The sequence below is a fragment of the Erythrolamprus reginae genome, chromosome 2 (assembly GCF_031021105.1).
Source record: "Erythrolamprus reginae isolate rEryReg1 chromosome 2, rEryReg1.hap1, whole genome shotgun sequence".
Taxonomy (NCBI): domain Eukaryota; kingdom Metazoa; phylum Chordata; class Lepidosauria; order Squamata; family Dipsadidae; genus Erythrolamprus; species Erythrolamprus reginae.
Window position 1 is genome coordinate 314768428 of NC_091951.1, and position 21364 is coordinate 314789791.

The 21364-nt window shown below is 40.1% G+C and overlaps 1 protein-coding gene across 1 annotated transcript in view; it reads right to left on the bottom strand.

Annotated features, from left to right (window-relative positions):
* Positions 1-741: 741 nt before the first annotated feature.
* The window catches only part of ANKRD31 (ankyrin repeat domain 31), a 69395-nt gene continuing 48772 nt past the window's right edge, over positions 742-21364 (bottom strand). Inside the window, 6 exon segments of the mRNA XM_070736899.1 lie at positions 742-890; positions 7827-7920; positions 9824-9964; positions 13405-13930; positions 15570-15666; positions 19487-19574. Of these exon segments, the coding sequence (XP_070593000.1) occupies positions 742-890; positions 7827-7920; positions 9824-9964; positions 13405-13930; positions 15570-15666; positions 19487-19574 (1095 nt within the window).

Here is a 21364-nt window from a genome sequence, read left to right on the forward strand (position 1 = left end):
TAGTCTCTCTGTCGCATTCTCTCTGTCTCTCCCTGGCTATCTTCTGGAGGTGGGGGAGGTCAAAAACAGGGCGCATGGAACCCCTGGAGGCCTCCGCAAACCCTGTTTTTGGCCTCCCGGGACATCCGGGTGTCCCATTTTTGGCCTTCCCTACCTCCAGTAGCACTCTGCCAAGCAAAAATGTTGGCCTTACCTTCCAGTTCCAGCCCATGGGATTCACAAAGGTAAGCCCTGCGCTTGGCCGAAGGGTGGGGACTGGAGGGTGTGGATGGGTTGATGAGGGCAGGGCAGGCTCCTGGTCCTGCAAAAGCTGGATTAATGGCTTCAGTAGGCTGTATCTGGCCTTCAGGCCATAGTTTGATGACCCCTGCCCTGACCTAGAAGACAGAGCTCCTATGAAGAACAATCCCACATTAGTTTGTGCTTTAAAGTTTTAATTTACATTTACTGAAAGATATACAAAAAAGAGAGAAAGTAGATATATCCACTTCTGTTACGGTTACTAATTTTTAATATAAATTATTGGTTCTTTCAAAAATGAAAAAGTAAAATTTCATCTTCACCTTATTTATTTACATCATTGCTGAAGTTTCTGTCCCCCACAGACCATAGTCACAAAATTTTGCTTTTTTACATTTTATAAGAGAGATTATAAATTAAAATATTAATAAAACTATTTTTAAAACCTAATGCACAAAATGTTACTTACCATGGAAAAGGAAATGTATATTAGGTTGCACTTTAAAATCCAAAATTTTCACATTTGACAAAGAAGTCCCAGCATTCTTCTCCTGCATGCCATGGCAGAAATTCTTCATCTGTTATTAACATTATTTTGTTGAACTGTAGAAAGCAGGGTGTTTTTGAGGAATTAGTCTGACAGGAAGAGTCTATTAAAAATATGAAACACAGAGTAAATTAATCTATTAGCTGCAAATTTAAAATGCCCATAAGAGATCTCTTTCCTGCAGTGAGCAAGACAAGACAAATTTGCAGTCAGTTCTGTAGTCTCTATAGATTGCATAAGTTTCAACCACAAGTCTATTAATCACATTCACTTATTATGTTAACAAAATTCACCATATTCAAGGTGAAAGGATTAAGTTAAACTATATGCATCTATGGTTATTTTCTAAGAAAAGCATGCAAATGTTTTATGAAAATTCATTTAATTTCTTAATAAATATTGAATAGTTCTATAATATAGATTAGCCTGTGATATAAAGCTAAGTTAACCCAAAATACTTAATGAATAGATGTACACATTGTTATCTGAATCTCATTTTACATTAATGGTTCCTTTCAGACAGACCATTATATTATGGCATTTGTATAACATGTTTTCTCATATTAAGTCATAGTCTAGGGTTTCTTTTTTCCCCTTTCCTTTCCTTTTTCTTTTATTCAATCATATTTCATTCTAGGAGACTGCCTGAACAAGACCCTGCAGTTTAATAAACTTAATTTACTCAAATCAATTACTGGGTTAATATGCACACTGAACTACCCAATATCTAATGTGTAATATTCATTATGATAATGTCAGAAAACATGCAGAGTTAAGGCCTCCATCCCTCGACAATGACCATTATCACCAACTCTTGCCCTTCCTCTCCTAGGCCAAGGGCCTCATCAAGTTTTTCTTCTGTTAGTAACAGTAATACATTAAAACAGAATGTTTCAAAACATGTCTGTCTATCTGTCCATTTTGACTGGGTTTTCTTGATGCTTTCCAATATTCTGCTTCTTTGAAATATTTTGCCTCATTAAATCTGTTACCCGCTCTGGATTTTGGACAACAGATGAAATCTCCCAACAGATTTAAATGGAAACTAAGTAATGATTCTGTCAGGTATATTCATTATGATAATGTCAGGAAAAAAACAGTTTATCAATCTGACATCTTGTAAAACTGGAAGTAGGATTCAGTGTTGGCCAATATTTTTCTATATCTTCAGACATGACTTAAGTAAAAAGGGAATACAACTCTGTCATCCATAAAAAAACAGATGACACAAACATCACAGCAGATATAAAAGAGACTATAAAATAGAAAAATGATTGCCACATTTTGACAGAAAATGGGGCAATATTCTACAAAGACAAGTGCAACAAAATGTTTGCCAAAACATTAACCATCAAATGAACAAATGTAGGATGAGATCTAGCTGACACTGCAATACTATAGAGAAAGTTCTTGACTTATGATGGCAATTGAACCGGAATTTGGACTTTCACTTCACTGACTAGAAAATTCTGGAAGTTCAAGTTCATACATCTTGAACAAGGGTGGGTTCTAACTTACCTTGCTCTCAGTTCACTTCCTCCCACACCGCATGGCTACATCTCATGGGCGCGCATGTGCACACAGTGGCTTTTCTTTTTCTAAAGGAAGCTGAAAACAAGTTGGCAACCGCATGCATAGTGCTGGAAACTCAACTTCTGTGCATGTGCTGAAGAAAAAAAAACCGGGGGGGGGGAATATATACCCCCCCCAAAAAAAATCCCAAAGAAAGATGGTGACCTCATTCACAGTGCTGAAAACTCAGCTTCTGTGCATGTGCAGAAGGAAAAAAACTAGGGAAAATTATTTTTTTTAAAAATCAGAAAAGTTTTTTTTTTAAAGATGGTGGAACCTATGGACTGGCACCGACCAAACTGGTTCCATGGGCGTCATCATGACATCACCAGCAGGTCGCTACTGTACAAACTGGAACCCACCTCTGATCTTAAAGTTGCCAAATTTGAAAAACACTGGTCTATATTCTACAGGGAAATGGCTTTATGTCTAAAATAGTACTAATCTTGCCCAGAACTGCACAGAATTTCTGCCTTGATGAAAAGCCAGTCAAAGTACTGTATATTCATGAGATTCAAAGTTTTTATGCTATCCAACCACTGGTCCAAATAACTTGTTTTGAATAATACCTCAGGGTATGGGCTATCAATTTATACTGATTTACTGTCTGTCAATTACTATATGTTTCAGGTCTGAAGCACTAATCCTGCATTCCAGATTGATTGAAATGGATCCTACTGGGTTGCTTAACAGAACATCTGAAACAAGCTTTAGCCTATTCTCCTAATATTCTAAAAAAGCTTTTCTCTCTTGGCTGCATTTGTAGCTATTTGTTTGGGAAACTGTGCTTCTGCGTGTTTTTGTTTCATAGTTCTGATAGTATCAATTTTACTTAGAGGAAGTTGCTAGATAAGCTACTTATAGATTAGATTTATATGAGCTATTTACAGAAAGAGGAAAAGTCAATTCAGAGAGATTTTTGAAGGCATTATGAAATGCACTAGAGAGGATTAAGATTAACCCTAACTCCTATGACAATCATTAAGTGTTGTACCTCATAATTCTTGACAAATGTATCTTTTTCTTTTATATATACTGAGATCATATGCACCAAAGACAAATTCCCTGGTGTGTGCAATCACACTTGGCCAATAAAGAATTCTATTCTGTTCTGTTCTATTTGCTGCAAAGATCAGTTTAGGAAATTAGGGAGACTGCAAAGTGCCAAAGAAAGGCAGGAATGCCCTGATCCTTCCTTCCTTTTCTTACTTCTTTGATGGACAAGAAAGAACAATTTATTTCATATCTCTCTTCTTATTTTAAAGCAAGTACACAGCACCAAACAACAATGTCTAAAATATATAAAGGTTTGGAGATTGACTATATGTTACCAAAAAAATGCCTGCCTATCTTATATCTTGTTTAACTACAAATTGCTATCACTGTGCTGCCTAGCCTCACTTATAATAGAGATTCCAGTGTAGATCCTGACACATCTAAGTTTTGAATACAGTGATCCCCAAATTATCGCGAGGGTTCCGTTCCAAGACCCCTCGCAATAATCGATATCTCGCGATGTAGCGGTGCGGAAGTAAAAACACCATCTGCGCATCCACGCCCCTTTTTCCATGGCCGCACATGCGCAGATGGTGGAGTTTGCGTGTGGGCGGTGGGGAAGACCCCTTCGGCCGCCCAACAGCTGATCTGCTCCGCAGCGCGGCAGCAGCGAGGAGCCGAAGATGGGGTTTCCCCGTTGCCCAGGCAACGGGGAAACCCCATCTTCGGCTCCTCGCTGCTGCCGCGCTGCGGAGCAGATCAGCTGTTGGGCGCCGCCCAGGCAAAGGGGAAACTCCAAGATCGCTTGCCGCTTGCCCGTTCGCCCGCCCCGCCCGGCTGCTCGCTTGCAGCGCGGCAGCAGCAAGGAGCCGAAGATGGGGTTTCCCCGCCGCCCAGGCAAAGGGGAAACCCCAAGATCGCTTGCCGCTTGCCCGTTCGCCCGCCCGCCCGGCTGCTCACTTGCCGCTCGCTTGCAGCGCGGCAGCAGCGAGGAGCCGAAGATGGGGTTTCCCCGTTGCCCAGGCAAAGGGGAAACCCCAAGATCGCTTGCCGCTTGCCCGTTCGCCCCGCCCGCCCGGCTGCTCGCTTGCCGCTCGCTTGCAGCGCGGCAGCAGCGAGGAGCCGAAGATGGGGTTTCCCCATTGCCCAGGCAACGGGGAAACCCCATCTTCGGCTCCTCGCTGCTGCCGCACTGCCGAGCAGATCAGCTGGTGGGCGGCCGAAGGAACCTTCCCTGGGTGCCGCCCGCCGCTCGAGAGCAAGAGGGGGAGAGATAGAGAAAGAGAGAGAAGGAAAGAAAGAGATGAGAGAGGGAGGAAGAGAGTGTGAGAGAGGAAGAAGCAAGATAGAGAAAGAGAGAGAGAAAGAAAGATGAGAAAGGAAGGGAGTGACGTCATCGGGTGGAAAAATCGCGATATAGCGATTCGCAATGATCGGGATCGCGAAACTCGGGGGATCACTGTATTGTTTTGCTATGTCAAGATGACCTATCTCTGTGTTGGTTACATGCCTCACTATAGTAACTCACGAAACTGAGTGTTGATTTTAATCCTTTGTTCATAGCAAATACAGAAAATGGAAAACAAATTTGCTCTTGATCCTGTGTGGTTTTGGAAATAGGATGTCCAAACTAAGAGAAAGGGTAATATTTAGAAAGCAGAGGGAGTTTCTTTTGGCTAGAAGCACAGGAAAAAAAAACAGGTAATCCTTGACTTACAACTATAATTGAGTGTAAAATTTGTCGCTAAACAAGACAGTTGTTACGTTTTGCCCCTCTCTTGCCACAGTTGTTAAATGGATTGCTGCAGTTAACTTAGTAATACTGTATGCTGTTTATATCATAAGACATGACTGAGAATAGTCTGGTGTTAGAAGATATCATATACCTAGGATAAATATAAATACTATGTATATTTTCAGTGAAGCAAGGATTTATAAGCAAAAGAGAAGGCCGACTCTGTGAGACTTAACGGGTCACTGGGACTCATGCAGCAGAAGGCAGTCCTCCAAGTATTCTGGTCCAATGCCACGTAGGGCTTTATAGGTCATAACCAACACTTCGAATTGCAATTGGAAACCAATTGGCAGCCAGTGCAGTCTGCACAGTGTTGGAGAAATATGGGCATGCCTAGGCAGGCCCATGACCTTTCGCGCGACTGCATTCTGCATAATTTGCAGTTTCTCAACACTCTTCAAAGGTTGCCCCACATAGAGATCATTGCAGTAGTCGAACCTCAAGGTGATAAGGCCATGAGTGACTGTGAGTAGAGACTCCCTATCCAAATAAGGCCACAACTGGTGCACCAGGTGAACCTGGGCAAACACCTCCATCACCACAGCCGAAAGATGATGGTCCAAGGTCAGCTGTGGATTGAGGAGGACGCCCAAGTTGCAGACCCTCTCTGAGGGGGTCAAGAGCTCCCACCTCCCAGAGTGATGGACGGGCGGATGGAAGTGTCCTTGAGAGGCAGAACCCACAGCCGCTCTGTCTTGTTGGGGTTGAGTTTGAGCCTGTAAGCACCCATCCAGAACAAACAGTCTCCAGACACCGGCACATTACTTCCACTGCTTCACTGAGTGGACAAGAGGTGGAGATGTATAGATGAGTGTCATCAGCATACTTATGGCAACTCACCCCGTGCCCTTGGATTATCTCACCCAGTGGTTTCATGTAGATATTGAACAGTGTGGGGGGGGGGGGGAACCAACCCCTGAGGAACCCCACACAAGAGGGACCTAGGAGTTGACCTCTGACCCCTATTAAGATCAACCAGAGATGTAGAAGAACCACCGTAAAACAGTGGCTCCCACTCCCAACCCCTTCCCAAGTCCTGGAGGGGAAAATACTCCAGTTCATTCATGAAAGAAAATGAGAAAGAGGATGTTCTGTGCACGGCCCTTGGAGCGAACCCCCCGACTCAAAAGGTCCCTTAGTGCTTAGTAAAATCACATTCTTTATTGATAAAAGCACACACAGTGAAAAGCAGATTTAAAATGGCAAGGAAAAAGGGAGTTATTTCTCTCTCTCCGCATCAACAAGGTCTGGGAAAGGCACCAAACTCAGCCTAAATGGCATTCCTTAGATAGCAAAGTCCATTTATCATTCAAGACTATGAAGCAGCTCAATGAAATCCTGGGCAAAAATCATCCAGCAAAGAATGTCTTTTTCTGAGATAGAAATCATGGTTTTGAAACCTTTTTCAAGCACAACCCCACTATAAACTTCTTCCATTGAATGGCGTTGAAACCCGACACCCAATTACCCAACATCCTTTGCTTTTATACTGCCTGGAAGTGACATCACACCCCAAAGAGGCTAAGGCTGTAAGCTAATACCTTTTACTATGCAACTCCTCTTGCCTTCTCAGCAATCTCTGATAGCGAGGATCTATCCACTGACTATCCAGTGCAGTCAGGCGGTAGGGAAAGCAAGTAGGATGCTTGGCTGCATAGCTAGAGGTATAACAAGCAGGAAGAGGGAGATTATGATCCCGCTACATAGAGTGCTGGTGAGACCACATTTGGAATACTGTGTTCAGTTCTGGAGACCTCACCTACAAAAAGATATTGACAAAATTGAACAGGTCCAAAGATGGGCTACAAGAATGGTGGAAGGTCTTAAGCATAAAATGTATCAGGAAAGACTTAATGAACTCAATCTGTATAGTCTGGAGGACAGAAGGAAAAGGGGGGACATGATCGAAACATTTAAATATGTCAAAGGGTTAAATAAGGTCCAGGAGGGAAGTGTTTTTAATAGGAAAGTGAACACAAGAACAAGGGGACACAATCGGAAGTTAGTTGGGGGAAAGATCAAAAGCAACATGAGAAAATATTATTTTACTGAAAGAGTAGTAGATCCTTGGAACAAACTTCCAGCAGACATGTTAGATAAATCCACAGAAACTAAATTTAAACATGCCTGGGATAAACTATCCTAAGATAAAACACAGAAAATAGTATAGGGGCAAACTAGATGGACCATGAAGTCTTTTTCTGCCGTCAGACTTCTATGTTTCTATGTTTCTATGTTTCTATCCATCCTAATGTCTTCCTCATCCCCCGATTGGGGCCACTCCCCCATTTTCATATTAGCCCCCTCTAGTGGTTTCTCAGGTTCACTCAGGTCACTTTCTCCCTCACTCTCACTCTCTGCATCAGCTGGCAACCCCCTTGGCCCAGGGTATCCAGAGGGACCTGGCTCATCATCCTCAGAATCTGACATGACCTGAGCTGGACAAGGAGCACTCACAACAGAGGAGAGAAAAGGAGAGATACGTTACTGTGTTTTAGCAAATATTGCAGAATATGCTTTTGGAAAGACTATGTTAGAAAACCTAGTAAATGTGTGGAATAGTTTGCCTATGCTGTTACAAATTCCTGCCCACAGGAAACAAACAAGAATGAAGTCACTGACCTTTTTTATTTGTATTTTTATCATACTGGAAATAGTACTTCAGTCAATACATACCGAGCAGATTTTGTTGTTGCAACAATACTTCTTGTTCCTTAGGAATATTCATTTCATTTACAATTGTTGATAATGGCCTTCCACAGTATGTGACCTGAAAACAGGAGACAATATATTAGTCATCTGAGCTGAAAAAAGCTCTTGAAAAAATGTTTCACAATGAGTAGGAATGTCTCTCTTGGAATCCTAAAAATAGCTGCATCTTTTGCAACTGTCTTCAAGATGCATCCAGAAAAGGGCAGGCTCAGTTATAAATGTGAAAACTGGTCCTAAGTCACTTTTTTCAGCTCTGCTGTAACTTCAAATAATCACCAAGGAAATGACTGTAAGTCGAGGACTACCTGTACAAGCTTTGCAAAATATTGTGGTCTTTAAAAAATATGAAAAGAGATGCTTCATTCACAATTCTGTGGGTTTCAAGGCATCTTTTTCAAGACTTTCAAACATTACAATTAGTCACTGAGGATTTCATAGGTCTTTTATGATAAATCAAGAAACATTTTTTTCCAAAATTATAGATACATTTTGTACATTTCCTGCATGTCAAGAATAAGAAAATAAAATCAAATATAGAAAATGACTGTGTATGCATTTATTCATTTAATCACATTTGTATAGGTGATGTACCCCACACAGTGACTTTGTGTGGGGTACATCATAAAACAATCAAAATGCACATGCGCACACAAATCATGAAAACAATAAATTTAAATGAAAAATAAAACAAAAACAAACTAGAAAACTAGAATGTTGTCCAAACATATACAGAGTATATTCTACTAGTCAATGCCATATAGCCATTTAGCAGGCTCCGTTCTGTCATGGGATTCCCAAACTAGAACTGAATCTTGCCTTGGGTGACAATAATATGGAATGATGTCCACAGCAGAGAACCCTCCTAGGCCCCACTCTACCAAACTCCCTGTCCCACAGAACCCATAACACGTCCCTCCTGCCAGACCTAATGGGATGGGAGGGTATAATTGAGGAGTGGCAGTCCCTCAAATATCACGGCTGATGCAAGATAAGGCTTTTTGCCTTATAACCAACATCTTGAATTGGATTTGGAAGCAAATTGGCAATCAATGCAGCTCGCATGTGCAGATCTTTAACCATACATTACTACCTGGACCACTATACTTTGTACTAGTGAAAGCTTCCAAATACTCTTCAAGGGCATTCCCATACAGAAGTTCATTTAGGATTTGACCAGAGTTTGTGTGGCTTAGAGCAGGTCTGTAACGATTCTTTTCTGAATTGATCTGAAAAATTCCATTTGAACAATATTGTGATTTACACACATTTACACAAGAGATAGAACTTTTATCACAACATGATGGTGCTAGTTTTCTGTCATTCTGACAAAATCATTGGACTCTGCAAAAACATTTGCAGGTAAGGTTGTGTAACACCTGAGGCATACTATCAGGTTCTAGTGATTTTCTTCACATACTGATTAGCTCACCTCTCTTCTGAAACCTCAATATATCAATATTTTAATGCCTGGTCTACAAGAGTGCATGCTATTTTATGCTATTTTGTTTCATTTAGGATGACAACTCCTTCTGCCACCAACCAAGTTTTAACTTTCACCCAAGCAACTAGTTGCTTTGAATAGTGTGTAAATATGGTTTATTTCCATGTATTTATTGGTGGCTGCTATGAATTCTGTTTTAACAATCACAAATGAGACATTTCAGATCAAAATATTAACCTTACTATAATATCCTAGTACATAGGTGTTAAACTTGCAGTGTCATACTGCCATTACATGATGTGTTATGATGTTTTTCCCCTTTGGGGAGCTGGGGTGAGTATGGTCTGCGCGTGATACATCTGGCCTGCGGGCTGCCACTTTGATGCCTGCCCTAGTACATTGAAGTTTTCATTTTATTGGAAAGAAAAACATCTAATAAAAATCTATTAAAATTGGTAACTCGAGCAATGGATTATTACCACTATCATCATCATTATCATCATTATCAGAATCGCCATACCTTATTGTATACATATTTCCAGCTTACACAAATGTCATTTCCTAATATTGCCTTAATCCATTGAACTGGATTTTGATAAACTGAATTGCTTCCAGTTTGAACTTTTCCATTTCCAAGAAGGCTGGCTTTATGTTTGAAATCCTGAAAGAGAAAGAAAAAGAAAATAGAAACAAATGAAATAATTATAAATTGCTGAAATTTAGCAATAGCAATAGCACTTAGACATATATATTGCTCCATAGTGCTTTATAGCACTATGTGACTGATTTCCAATGCAAGCATATTGCCCCCACCAACCTGGGTCCTCATTTTACCAATCTAATTTAGGGAGAAATATACAAATACTTATTTTTAACAAAATATTTTAAAAGTGGTATAATAGAATAATCAAAATAAAATGACTATTGTAGTTTCATAAAGTCTACTGTATAGTTGATTTACCTTAAGGCTCCTGTGAGCAAAATAAATCCATATCCACAGTTCCATGAGTTCTTCCATCTCCTATCTGTATTTAAATTCTGTAGTTTAGTACAGCTACTAATATTTTGCTTCCTTGTCTTTGGATTAGTTATGGATTCTGACTAATTCTCCTGGCTAGATAGCAGTGTGTCTTCTCACAGATTTATTTTTTTGTTTACAATAAAAATAAATGCAATAATAATTACTCTCGGTAACTTACATAAAGAGAACATGGAAAATTTGGGATATGGTTTCTCCACTACATTTAATTCCTCTATTGCCATAATAGCAAACCTGTGGCACACAGCGCCCTCTCTGATGGCACATGAGCCATCGCCCTAGTTCAGCTCTGCCATGCATCTGCATGGCATCCCACTGGCCAGCTGGTCTTTGGGTCACTGTTGTACATGTATTATTATTATTATTATTATTATTATTATTATTATTATTATTAATTAAATTTGTATGCCACCCCTCTCCGTAGACTTGGGGCGGCTTACAACAGTAATAGAAAAAAAAACAATGTACAATACAAATCTAATAATTAAAACTAAAACCCCATGATTTAAGAAAACATACATACAACATACCATACATAAACAGTATAGGCCTGGGGAAGTTATTTCAATTCCCCCATGCCTGACGGCAGAGGTGGGTTTTAAGGAGCTTATGAAAGGCCAGGAGGGTGGGGGCAGTTCTAATCTCAGGGGGGAGCTGGTTCCAGAGGGTCGGGGCCACCACAGAGAAGGCTCTTGCTCTGGGCCCCACCAAACAACATTGTTTAGTCGACAGGACCCGGAGAAGGCCAACTCTATGGAACCTAATCAGTCGCTTGGATTCATGCGGCAGAAGGGGTGTATGTGGTGGGGTTGTATGGAGGTGGGCACATGGGGATGGTTGCATGCAGGGGCTTGGGCAGGGCATGTGCAGTGGACCACACATTCATGCACAGCGATGCATGCATTGCAGTTTGGGAGTTCGGGTGTGTGTATGTGCACTTGCGTGTGCAGTTTGGCCACTCCCACTGGAAAAGGTTCGCCATCACTGACCTAGGCTGTCCCTAGGATCTAGATTTACATTAAAAATATACAGCAATAATCACCAGGAAGACACTTGAGCAAGAGTTATACTGGAAATTGGAATTCATTTAGTGTTTTTGTTTAATCTTGGGAGTCGTCTTTTCTATGTCCCAGATTGCTGGAATACACTTATTATAAAAATTAAAAGAAAATTCTGAAAATGAAACATGTTTTCCATACAGTAGCTAACATTAGTTGCCAGAACAGATATAATAACTTTAAACCTTTGTTCTTTGTGTTTAAGGAGTGTGATGGCTCCAAGGATTATGTAATTAAATATGGGCCTGGAGATATGAGCAATAAATTAGTGTAAAAAGTTAGTTGTGTTCTTAGATGAATAGATTATTTTTATAGTAGATTATTTATATACTGTCACTAGAATATTTGGTTATCATTTTACCTTTTCCAGTTGTCCATTGTACGTATTAAACTTGTAAAAAAAAAAAATAAGTTCAAGCCGTGATTATAATTTTGGTATTCAAGCTAGCGCACTGCTTCTAAGCATGAATCACCATTTTGGTGCTGTTTGCCCTTTTCCCTCTCATGTTCTAAAATAGGAAGTACAATACAGTACAAAGAGTACAAACTAAAATGTGGTGTTGTGTTTCGGTAATTATGATATACCATTCTCCTATTGTAGGTGTTGTATTTCAGCAAATGTTTGAAAGCACTGAGGCAAAACATAGATGCAATAATGACTCAACATACATTACCACCAAAAAAAGCCCTGTCCAATAGAAAGTTGCAGTTCTCTTTTCTTTTTCTGTTGTTAGTTCCATTCAAAAGTGAAGGGCTTTTTTATACCGAGGCAGTATTGTGACAGAAATGTATAGCAATCGTTATTTCTACAGAAGCTATTACAAAATGGCACAATTGAGCAGTATTGGGGAATCTTTTCGGCACCAAGTGTCGAAACAGGAGTGCAAACACAAGGGGGAGCACAACAAAGTAGAAGAGCAGCTCTCCAGCATGCATATTTATTTATTATTTGGATTTCTAGGCTGCCCTTCTCCGTTGACTCAGGCCGGACAACAGAAGCTGAGCTTCTGGTTTTCAGCATGCACAGGCGCACCTGTCATACATGATGACCAACTAGCTGGTGCACCAGAAACCAGAAACCAGAAACCAGAAGCTTAGCTTCCAGGCCTGTGCACACATGCCAGGGAGTTGATCTTATGGTTTCTGGCACTCCCGCACGAGCAAAAACCAGCTGACCATATGCATGCCAAAACCCGGAAGAGCTACGATTGTTGGCTGGTGTGCCTGGAGAGATGGCTCTGCCAGCCACTTTTGGCACGTGTACCATAGGTTCGCCATCACAGGTCTAGGAAAATGCACATCATGTAATTAGCCCTTTTTTTCAAATATTAAGGACAATGTTTTCCTATTACTGAAAATGAAAAGTGGGACCAACTGTAAAAAAACCTCATGCAATCATTAGAACCAAGACAAGTCAATCAAAAGAGAATATAGATTCTCTTAACTCTTATTTTTAACATCAGGATAAAAAGCAACAGAAACAGAAATTCCATAATACAGTTCCTAAATCTGTTGAAGAAATTAAGATAGCATGATCAATTAATTTGACAAGGCTTTTCCAGAGAGGCTCAATCAAGTTTCTTTGCTGAAGTTAAAAAACACTACAACATTATTTTCATTTAGCATTAGCACTTAGATTTATATATGACATCATAATTCTTTACACCATTCTCTGGACAGTTTATAAATGTAAGCATATTTTCCCAAATGATTTATCGACCTCGGAAGACTGGAAGACTGAGTGATTCTTGAGCCCACGAGTATTGAACTCTAGGCTGTGATCAGAATTAGCCTACAGTACTACATACTAACCACTGTGCCACCAGGGCTCATTCTTCTGTAAAAACTGAGGGGTTTTTCCTGTAAATATGTATGTAGACAACTTAATAATTAAGGAAAATTATTATAATTATATTGAGCTTTGGTAGAATGCAATATTTATTATTAAGATTTTAAACTGTGCATTAATATGCAATTATATTACTTTGCAAATACATTATTTACCTGTAATGTGAATTCTAAAACATCATCTCCTGGTTTAATTTTTCCTAGTTCAAGCAGATCTAATAGTTGATTTTTCTTCTTGCTGTTTTTCTTGAAATGTAGGTCTTTTTCAGAATCTTGAATTATTGCATTATTTTCAAACACCAAAAGCTGTGGACCATCTTTCTTCTGACTATTAATTTCCCCATTTTTTCCTGAAGTATCTTGAAATCTGTTTGGATGGTCTTGATTTAAAGACCTATTTGGATGGTCTTGATTTAAAGACCTATTTTCCATCCCCTGGACACTCTCATAGCCCATAATTATGTTAGGACATGGAAATGTTTCACCAGAAATTCTGTTTTTTGCATTGCTGTTTTCATAAGAATCATGTGTGTCCGGGACTTGATTTGCATTTTTAAAATTCTCTATTTTTCCCCATAATTCCTTCTGTTTTTGTGCCATACGCAAAAGGTTTTTTTGTCGGGCTGCAAGGTCTACTAACTTTTCTCTCAGCACTCCCTGTTTAAAAGATTCTGGAGAGGCTCTAAAATTAAAATTTAAAATGTTAATTAAGTTAACCAAGAATACAAGATGTACTGCCATGAATAATTTACCTGTATATGGAAAGGAAATAAACAATAATTTTAAATGCAATAAAGTTTTTTTTAAATTGTTTTTTAAAATATTTTTAAACAAGTCTTAAATAATGATCACAATAGCTAATATCATCTAGATCAGGAGTCTGCAACCCATGGCTCCGGAGCTACATGTGGCTTTTTGGGCCCTCTGCTGTGGCTCTCTATTGGGTGATCCCACCACTGGCTGGCCCTGCCCCTTGCTCTCCCTCCCAGTCACTCTTGCATGACTTGAAAAAGTAAGGGCGATGGCAGGAGATGAAGAAGCTGCTGGAGCTGATTGTTCAGCTTTCTGGAACTTCTTCCAGCCCTTGTTGGGCATGCCTCAGTCTCTTGGGGAAATGTGCAATCTGATGTCTGTCCCAAGACACTGGCCTAACCCGCTCGTGACCTACGCTGCCCTTGCTAACACAAGAACTGGCGGAGTGGGAATGGGATCTGGGAGGACAGGATGACAAAAAGGGGTATGGCCTGTAGTGCCCAGCGTTGGCTTTTAAATAGAAACATAGAAACATAGAAGACTGACGGCAGAAAAAGACCTCATGGTCCATCTAGTCTGCCCTTATACTATTTCCTGTATTTTATCTTACAATGGATCTATGTTTATCCCAGGCATGTTTAAATTCAGTTACTGTGGATTTACCAACCACGTCTGCTGGAAGTTTGTTCCAAGAATCTACTATTCTTTCAGTAAAATAATATTTTCTCATGTTGCCTTTGATCTTTCCCCCAACTAACTTCCGATTGGGTCCCCTTGTTCTTGTGTTCACTTTCCTATTAAAAACACTTCCCTCCTGAACCTTATTTAACCCTTTAACATATTTAAATGTTTCGATCATGTCCCCCCTTTTCCTTCTGTCCTCCAGACTATACAGATTGAGTTCATTAAGTCTTTCCTGATACGTTTTATGCTTAAGACCTTCCACCATTCTTGTAGCCCGTCTTTGGACCCGTTCAATTTTGTCAATATCTTTTTGTAGGTGAGGTCTCCAGAACTGAACACAGTTTTCCAAATATGGTCTCACCAGCGCTCTATATAAGGGGATCACAATCTCCCTCTTCCTGCTTGTTATACCTCTAGCTATGCAGCCAAGCATCCTACTTGCTTTTCCTACCGCCCGACCACACTACTCACCCATTTTGAGACTGTCAGAAATCACTACCCCTAAATGTGCATGGAGAACTTTTGTTGCCTGGAGGATGCTTTTCAATAAAAGCCGTGTGTGTGTGTGTATCCACTGGTCATTGTGGTGAGGCTAGGAAGGTGTGCAGAAGTGGGGAGACCCTTCTCCTTTTCTCTCTCTCATCTCTCTATCTTTTACACGTGCGTGCGCACATATACACACACAAGGAGGATACTCTCCTGGGCTGGGATCATGGCAGCAACAATGGTGACTCCTCCTCCCGCTGCTGCCACTCTGTGCTCAGTTTAGTAGCCGGCCACAGATGAATGATTTTATGTTTTATTGCATAGTTACAGATGTTTTCTTTTTTATAATAGGTGCAATATAACACAACATTCAAAAATATAATTTTTCTTCTACTTACCTATATTTCTTAGCAAGCTCATCTCGTTCAGATTTCTGTCCAGCAAGTATAGAATTCAAAGAGCTCTGTATCTCAGAAAAGTCTTCAATATATAGATCTATTCAAAATTTATATAATTTAAAAAGTGAATATGATTTTTAAATCATTTGTTGCAAATGCAGTATAATGCTACAACAGAAACATGTTGCAAAAACCTCAATATTCTATATACCACAATGGTTGTAGCAGTTGTAGCCCATTTTTATTTTATAATTTTCCTTACAACTTGACATTAATTTGGTACTTTGTGTTCAATATTTAAAAATAAAAAGATAAATATATTAACAACAATTGCTCAAATTATACATATAATTTCTTTTTTGCAAAAGAACTACAAATTGACTTCAGTGAGGCTTATTTCTGAGTAAGTATGCACGAGGTTTTGGTATTTATTAGAGTTATACAGCACTTTGGATTCAGTACAAAGAGGTAGTTCAGAAGATAACATGAGCACAAATATAGCACATAGCTACACAGCTCCTTAAAGTAACTGCATCTTTGACCTGGATAACCTGAATTTCCAAAGTATTTGTTAAACTCTGATGAAAGCTATCTCAGATCAAATGGGCTTAAATTCAGGAGAAAACTGCCATACAAAGTTGGGAACTCATAGAAAATCAGATGCTGAAGATATAATTACAAATAGATCCAGCTAAAGGAAAAATGAGAGACATCTGAATGACCTGGGTGGATACATATAGAACTTTCCAAAATGTTGAAAATACAAAAGAACATGTATAGGGATGCAACAGAAGGATCAATAAAAAGTCTAACCATGCTATGCCACAAGAACAACACAGTGGCTAACAGATTGGAAGAGGTCAATCTACATTTCAATACCAAAAAGGAGAATTAAAAGTGTGTGCAAACTAATATGCAATATCTTTAATTTCATATGTTAGAAAAATATTGCTTAATCAAATGCAGGTTAAAGGCCTACATGAAATAAAAGATGCCAGATGTACAAGCTGGCTTTAGAAAAAGCAAAACAAAATATATTATTGCTAATGTACAAGAAAGGCAAAGAATATCAATGAAGTCACTATGTGCCTCAGTGATTACATGAAGGCCTTCAATTTTGCCAATCACATGAAGCAGTAAAAAGGGCTCAGAAAAGTGGGAACCCAGTAACATATCATTGTCTTCAGGATAAACTCATAGGTGATCAAGATGTCAGATGACTATTTTGTTCAATGACTGCAATTTCAACACTCCCTCTTGTGGTCATTAAGTAAAAATTGTGATTCATTAAATGAAGTCCTAGATAAAATGTATGGGCTGCCTCAAGGGTATGGAGGAAGCCTGGGAAGGCCAAGCGCTTCATGTACAAGTTGTCATGTTATGAGAACCCTCAGCTGCCGACTCCATGGATGCTGCAATTCCCCCACCTGCCTATTTTCCCCTCACCCCTGATCTATGCCCTTTTAGCCAAACCGCACATTGACATTCATCCATGACACCACTGGAAATGTAGAGTCCCTGGGAGCAGTCTCAGCCAGCTGCCACAATCCCCAAGTTCTACTTCAGCTTTAACTCCAGCACTATTGCTGCTGCTATAAATGTCATCTCAAGCCCACGCTATTGCCTTTTGCCTTTTACTGTTCTCCAAGCTGGCCTCTCATTCCACACGCCATGTATCTCATATCTTCTCTAAGTCAGTTTTTCATCATTATACATACAGTATTTCATTATTCGCCCTCCTATTCTTTTACCCGCTGAGGCAGCAGTCCCCAAATTACGGGCCGCGGGCTGCCTGCGGCCCACTGAGGCCATTTATCCGGCCCACGGGTGAATAACACAATAGTGTTCCATCTAATTTTCTATGAATAAAATGTGTTGTTTTGTTAGTAACTAATATCAATCATCAAAAAAGTTGCAAAAGTTTTTTCCCCCTAATTTTGTCATCCAGTTACATTCATTTTCTTTTAATTAATTCCCTCCTTAATGTTCCTTCAAAAAGTACACCAATTATATTTCTAACTTATTAACCATTATGCCAAAGTGCTTCCTTCTTTCTTTATACATTTTTCTATAAGCCAAGAAAACCTACAATCAGATATTAACAAAAGAAAATTAAAAACAAAACATAAACATATATGAATTTCAGACTTCCTCCCTCCTCCTAAATAGTACATTCCCATTTTGTTTTTTACTTTAAAATGAGGTATGTGCAGTGTGCATAGGAATTTGTTCATAGGTTTTTTTTTTAGTCCGGCCCTCCAACAGTCTGAGGGACAGTGAACTGGCCCCCTGTGTAAAACGTTTGGGGACCCCTGCGCTGAGGAATAAAGGACAACCATGTGTTAGGTTGTAAGTATAAAGCTATATCTTTTGTCAAATGTGATTCAGAAGCATGAATTATAATTTTAATGTCACTGTCAGCTGTTACATATGACTATGGCTATTGCTAAAAGAGAATTTATTTGAGAGTGCTTTGAACAATAGTTTGAGATGATATTGCCCTTTATTTTGGATGACACAACATTGTAGGGTGATCCTACAATTCATGTCTGAATTATTTCTGATGAACAGTAGCAAAATTCTAAAATTCGATGGAGTATTTGCCTGTCTCCTATGTGTCTCCGATTCAATTGCTCTAAAACTTTCAACTCCTTTTAATGTCCATGCAACATGTTCTAAACAGTCTTCTTCCTCTGTTATTGGAAAGCCCAGAGGAAAAGCTTTCTAACAATACCAAAAAAAAGGGAACAAAGCATACTGTAGCCTCCACGGTCAAAAATAGCATATAACATACTGTATTTTTTGGAATATAAGACACTCCAGAGTATAAGATGCACATTAGTTTTTTGGGAGGAAAACAAGAAAAAAATGTTTGCCTCTAGCTACCAGCATCAGTATTCATCTGGCTAGCCTCCTTGCAGCAAACAGCAAGCATCCTGATCAGCTTCAGCATGTTATCTCATCCTGATTTGCCATGAACAGCTGATTGGCAGTTGGATCGGCCTTCCAGAATACCACCAATCAGCTGTTCCAGGATGTGGGGATTGCTACAGCCCATCATCACCTCCGCGCATCATGTTTAGGCCTCCACATACCCAGTTTTAGACCCATTCCAAGCTGCGGGGATCACCATAGCACATTGACGCCAATCACCACCTCTGTGCATCACATTTTTGGCCTTCACGTATCGCACTTTTGGTCTCCTTGAGTCGTGTTTTTGGGATCTGTATGTCTCATTTTCAGCAGAGGCCAAAAATGGGATATGTGGAGGCCGAAAACAAGACACACAGAGGCTGAAAATGTGACATGTGGAGGTGGGGATTGGTAGCAATGTGGTGATCTCCACAGCATGGAACAGGTCTAAAATGGAGTGTTCAGAGGCCAAAAATGCAATGCACAAAAGCAAAAACGGGGCATATGGAGGCCAAAAACATGATGTGCAGAGGTGGAGATCTGCAGCGATGTGCTGTGGCAATCCCTGCAGCCTGGAACAGGTCTAAAATGGAGTATGCAAAGGCCAAATACATGATGCATGGAGGCTGAAAATGGCGAAAGGGTGGGTGCTGGCGGGTTGGCGAGGCTTTGGCAACATTCACTGTATAAGATGCATAAACATTTCTACCCACTTTGGGGGTGGGAGTGCATCTTATCCACCAAAACATATGGTAATTGGCCACAGAGATAAATCTAGAGTTTTGATCAATCTGAATTGATCAAGTGGCACACTGTTTCCAACATCTTTTCCCCAGCAACCTGCCAATGTTTCCCATCATTAACATCATTTGTCACATTCGTCTCTATAATGTGAGGTCCAACAGTAAATACTGTACTCTGATTTACTACACTGGAACTGCTACAATCTATCATCAGTTTATGGAAGACAAATCTTTCATAAGTTAACTGTGATTCATCCCTACCTGCATCTCTTTGGCATTTTATTTCAAACAGCAACAATCTCTCCTGTTTGTTTTCTATGTCCAGGAGTGGTTTGTTGCTTAATTCATGCTGTCAAAAGAAAGCCATTGTTAACTCTATTAAAGCAAGACAGTTTGCAATTGAATTTAAAAAGTAGAACACACACATTTCTGATTTGAAGACAACAAGTCTTTGGTTATCAAGGACATTAATATAGTACCTGCCTGCAACTTTTTAAGGAATCCAAGCAAAATTAACACATAGAAATTCTGGTTATAGGAGTACAATGAAGATGAAAATGTTAGGAGACAAATAGACACTTCCTCACCAGCAATCAACATCTAGATGAGCAGAGATTAACACTAACACAGGGGTGTCAAACTCTCGACCTGCATCACCTACTGGCCACACCTACCATGTCATGATATATCACATGATGATGTGATGATGTGAGTTTGACACCTTTGCACTAATGCAAACACTGATTATGTTACTTAGTTTGGTAATGAAATATTTGCAACAAAACAACCAAGCTCAGGCAGTACCAAGGACTCCGCATCAGCATATTTTAATACACTTCCAATAGCTGTTCTGAACATAAACAAGCTCCTTATGAACTACAATTGGGCCTTTTTGAGAAAGATGCATTGACTAAAGACTAAAATATACAAAGAATGGTTGCTCAGATTGGCTATGTCTAGTTTAATGAAAAGAAGAACTAGAGGGTGACATGATAGTCAGGGTTTGCTACAAAGAAGAGGGAGTCAAGCTATTTTCCAAAACACTTGAAGGCAGGATAAGAAGGAATGGATGGAAACTGATTAAGGGGAAAAGCAACTTAGAACTAAAAATAAATTTCCTGACAGAACAATTAATTGACTCCAGAAATTGTGAATTCTCCAACACAGGAAATTTTTAAGAAGAGATAGGATAACCCAATTGTTTGAAATAGTATAGGGTTTCCTGCCTGAGGAGGGGGTTGGAGTAGAACCATGATGCATGCCACAGATGGCATGTGGAATCATATCTGAGGGCATGTGAGGATTAAGCCCTATGTCAGCTTCAGTGTGCATGTGTGTATTGGCCTGAAGGAGAGCAAAAAAGGGGGAGAGCAAAAAAAGGAAACTTCTAGTAGGTCAGTTGGGCCCATTTTTCACCATCCACAGGCTTCAGAAGGCTTCCTGAAGCCTGGGAAAGCACAAAAAAATGGCCCAATGGCCCTACTGGAAGTTTGTTCCCACTGAGCCCATTCTTCACCATCCACTGTCTCTGGAGGCTTTCCTGAAGTCTGGGGAGAGGGGAAAACAGCCCAACAGGCCTACTGGAAGTCCAAAGGCTTCAGTGAGACCTGCGCACATGCATGGGGGAGGGCTAGCACAGAGGTGTGTGCACATGCACGGGGGAAGGATATTGCATAATGGGTATGGGCCAGTATTGGGTTCCTACCAGTACGGGCCACACTATAGTCCCCGGTGTTTACCTGCACATGCCGGAGCAAGATTTTGCTTCTGTGCATGTGCAGGAAGCAAACTCTCATGAGGAAACGCACATGCGAGTGAGATTTTGGCAATCTTTTGCTTCTGCACGTGTATCCCCTCACAATATTTTGCTTCCTGCGCATGTGCAGAAGCAAAATCTCACTCGGATGCATGCGGGTGCACGCTGGGTTTACAGAGCTCTGTGGGAATCATACCGATAACGGCTGTAAATGGAATCCGGCCTGGTATGGGCACACATGGATGGGCTATCATATGCATATCCTTTTGGTACCCAAGCAAAAAAAAAAACATTTGCCAACACTGCACTAGAAGGTCCCTTCCAACCCTATCCTAAACTACAGTATGCTGTCTTTCTTTGAGAACATAAAGATCTCTTTCATA